This window comes from Camelina sativa, chromosome 2 (assembly GCF_000633955.1).
Source record: "Camelina sativa cultivar DH55 chromosome 2, Cs, whole genome shotgun sequence".
NCBI lineage: Eukaryota > Viridiplantae > Streptophyta > Magnoliopsida > Brassicales > Brassicaceae > Camelina > Camelina sativa.
The window spans coordinates 9,203,120-9,206,839 of NC_025686.1; the positions used below are offsets into that span (position 1 = coordinate 9,203,120).

Genomic DNA, 3,720 nt, shown 5'->3' on the forward strand with positions numbered 1-3,720 from the left:
GAGTAGTTTTCTTTTTGGTGTCTATTGTAAAATTCAAAGTATGTTTATTTGCGAACCAAACTTTGGCATTAAGCCTTGTGAACTCTTTTGTGTAATCAGTTGTAGTAACTCTTTTAAGTTTTATTGAATCGGTTTTTCTTTTAAATCGAGCGAGTCGTACTGATATAGACTTAGTCCGAGTCGGCTCAACGCACGGCGTNAACCAAATTCGTCGCCATGGGGGGCCCCAGTGTTGTTCGTCAAGAAGAAGGACGGAAGCATGCGATTATGTANACCGAGGGACTGGTCGAAGGGCCTGATTTGTTCTCGCACTCGGCCGGACCTTTGATGAACGTTCCCATAGTAGCGTCCCGGCGTCGTTTGATGGCCTGGGTGGTCATAGCGCGGTTCGGGGGCATTACAACGGTGGTATCAGAGCATGGTTATGATGCTGTATAGGACTCGCATTTTCAAATGATTTATCGAGTCAAATGGTCGCAATAGATACTTAGGATAATCCGGATCGTTCATCACTTAGGGTTAGATGGGATTAAGTAAACCCTTTGTTGATCGTGGATGTAGATGTCTCGTCAAGGATCCGAAAGATCTAGGTCGACGTATCGTTCGCCGGACACAAGGAGGGGTTCAAGTCAGCAGTTTGGTCAGGAGGAATGGGGTTCGCAGTTTGATGATGCGCAAAGGGAAGAGTCGTTCCTAGATATGTATGGACCGGACATGTTTATGCCGGATTGGAATGTACCTGGTGCGACGCCAAGGTACACACCATTAATTTCAAATCGTTTTAGTACGTCGGAGGGTATGTACCCGCCAGGGTTTTCACCGTTTGGACCGTACGCCACTTATCCAACTCAGGACATGCCGGGTGTAGATCGAGCGCATGGAGAAGGACCAAGTGAGCAGAATGTGCCCGAGACCCAGCAGACACTTAAGATGGTCCAAGACCTCTTGAACCATATGATCCAGCAGCAGCAGTAGGATCAAGCAAATCGTGCAGCAGAAGATCCATCCGACCAGTTCCTTAAGCGAGTGATGTTGTTGCGAAACTTATGATTTCGTAAGTTCAAAGGAGACGCAAATGTTGTATTAGCAGACGCTTGGATAAAAGACCTAGAAAGTAATTTTGAGATGACAAGGTGCCCAGAGGAGTTTAGGAGACCAGTAGCGGTCAATTTCTTGGAAGAAGATGCTCGTGCATGGTGGGATACTGTAGTTTCTCGTTACCGGTTTCAGATTGTAACGTGGGGGATCTTTAAGAAGGAGTTCGAGCTGAAGTACTTTCCACCAGAGTCACGCGACCGATTGGAGAGTCAGTTTCTGCAGCTAGAACAAGGTGAAATGACCGTTCGAGCGTATGGGAGAATTTTTACAAGACTTCGGAGGTACCTATACCAAGGAAATGATGACGAGTTAGCGATGGCCCGGAGATTCTTTAACGGACTCAGGCTAGATATTAGAGGAAGGTTGCACGCGGTGACTTACCGCAGTGTCGAGGAAGTAGAAGAGAGAGCGGTAAGTGTTGAGGAAGCGATCGAGAAAGAGAAGGAGATTGCAGCTCGGGATAAAAAGAAGGAACCCATCCTGCAGACGAAGATTGTGAACACCCGGAAGGTGAATCAAGTAGCAGGACAGAATTGGGGCGCAGGCCGCGGGAAGGTTAAGATGAACGTTAGCCAAGGTGGTCGTAATGTGAGCAACATGGATCCGAGGGGATGCTATGTGTGCGGTCAAGTTGGGCATTTCGCTCGCGCTTATCCGACTGTTGAGGAAACAAAGAGTAATAGCTTGTCAACCGTCACATGTTTCTACTGTGGCGAGTTAGGACATTATACGAACACATTTCCGTCGAAGCCGGCCAAACCGAACGCCCAAACTGTGAACCGTGCCCAGATAGCGAACCAAGTGAAGGAACCCCCAGCGAAGAAGCAAGCAACCCCAGCAAATGTTTTTGCTTTAGGAGTAGAGCCACCCAAACCTCCACAGGCCGCGAAGGGCCCTATAACAGGTTTGATTGGGTTCTAACTCGCTTGTGATTGATGTGATTGTTTGTGTGTTTGCGTGGTTAGTTTTAGCATTGCATTTTGTTATATTTGCTTTGCGTTTAGGAACATTACTTGTTGGTGGTAACCCCACGCATGTACTGTTCGATTCGGGAGCGTCCAATAGTTTTGTGACTCCCGAAATGGTTGACAAGTTTGGAGACTTGTGTGAGGAGGAAGAGGTGAACATCAATGTCTACACTGCTGGTAATCAACCGCCTTTGAAGACAAGAAGATGGGTCAAGGAAGTGTCGATAGTCTTGCAAGAAACGAACCTCCCGGTAAATCCTTTGGTGATGCCATTGGATAGGTTCGATGCTATTTTGGGAATGGATTGGTTATCGGAACACCAAGCCCATATAGATTGCAGCAGAAGCTGAGTTATATTTGAAAATGGAGGGAGGACCCCTCTAGTTTTCAATGGGATCAGCCCAAGTAAAACGGCATACTTTGCATCGGCAGCAAGAATTGGAAGATCGATTGAAGAGGATGAAGTTTATTTAGTCACTCTGACCGCCATGAGAGGAGATGACAAGGAAGGCATGGAAGTTGAGGACATTGCCATAGTTAAGGACTTTGAGGACGTGTTTAGGCCATTGGAAGGATTGCCTCCACCTAGGAGCCATCCTTTTACCATAAATTTGGAGCCTGGAGCTACCCCAATTGCTAAGGCACCGTATCGTATGGCACCAGCCGAGTTGGCTGAACTCAAGACTCAGTTAGAGGACTTGTTGGAGAAGGGTTTTATACAACCAAATTCGTCGCCATGGGGGGCCCCAGTGTTGTTCGTCAAGAAGAAGGACGGAAGCATGCGATTATGTATTGATTACCGAGGAATCAATAACATAACCATCAAGGACAAGTATCCATTGCCAAGGATCGATGAGCTGTTGGACCAGCTGAGAGGAGCAAGTTGGTTTTCGAAGATTGATTTAGCCTCCGGCTATCATCAAATCTCGATTGCGGAACAAGATGAGATGAAGACGGTGTTTCAAACGAGATATGGCCAGTACGAGTTCGTGGTGATGTCGTTTGGACTTACCAATGCGCCGGCGGCATTCATGCGATTGATGAATGAAGTTTTCCACGACTATCTGGATCGATTCGTGATAATATTCATCGATGACATCCTGATATATTCGCGTAGTGCGGAGGAGCACGCGGAGCATTTGAAAAGGGTTTTGGAGAGGCTAAGGGAAATGAAGCTATTCGCGAAGTTTAGCAAGTGCAAGTTTTGGCAAAGGGAAATTGGGTTTTTAGGACACCGAGTTTCGGAGCAAGGTGTGTCCGCAGACCCTGAAAAGATCGCCGCAATTCAGGATTGGCTGAAGCCAACGACCGCGTCGGAAGTTAGGAGTTTCTTAGGCCTTGCAGGCTATTATCGGAAGTTCGTAAAGGAGTTTTCGTCCATCGCGAAACCATTGACACGACTTACCGGGAAAGGAGTACCTTTCATATGGAGCGAGGAGGTAGAAGAAGCTTTCAGGAAGTTAAAAGGAGCGTTGACATCATCACCGGTGTTAGCCCTACCTGAGCCGAACCAACCATATTCTGTATTTACAGACGCATCAATAGTTGGAGTTGGATGTGTATTGATGCAAGGTGATAATGTGATTGCCTATGCATCTAGACAGCTGAGGAAGCATGAGGAGAACTACCCCACACATGACCTGGAGATGGCAGC

The 3,720-nt window shown here is 47.1% G+C and overlaps 1 protein-coding gene across 1 annotated transcript; it reads left to right on the forward strand.

Annotated features, from left to right (window-relative positions):
• LOC104749960 lies at positions 1,126-2,416 on the forward strand. The gene is made up of 2 exons (XM_010471682.1): positions 1,126-2,002; positions 2,103-2,416. Exons 1-2 carry the CDS (start codon positions 1,126-1,128, stop codon positions 2,414-2,416), a joined length of 1,191 nt encoding a protein of 396 aa, XP_010469984.1.

Coding starts and splice junctions, on each gene's coding strand:
- LOC104749960 (XM_010471682.1), top strand. CDS start 1,126: ATGACAAGGTGCCCAGAGGAGTTTAGGAGACCAGTAGCGGTCAATTTC. Junction 2,003..2,102: donor CGCGAAGGGCCCTATAACAG/GTTTGATTGGGT, acceptor CTTTGCGTTTAG/GAACATTACTTGTTGGTGGT.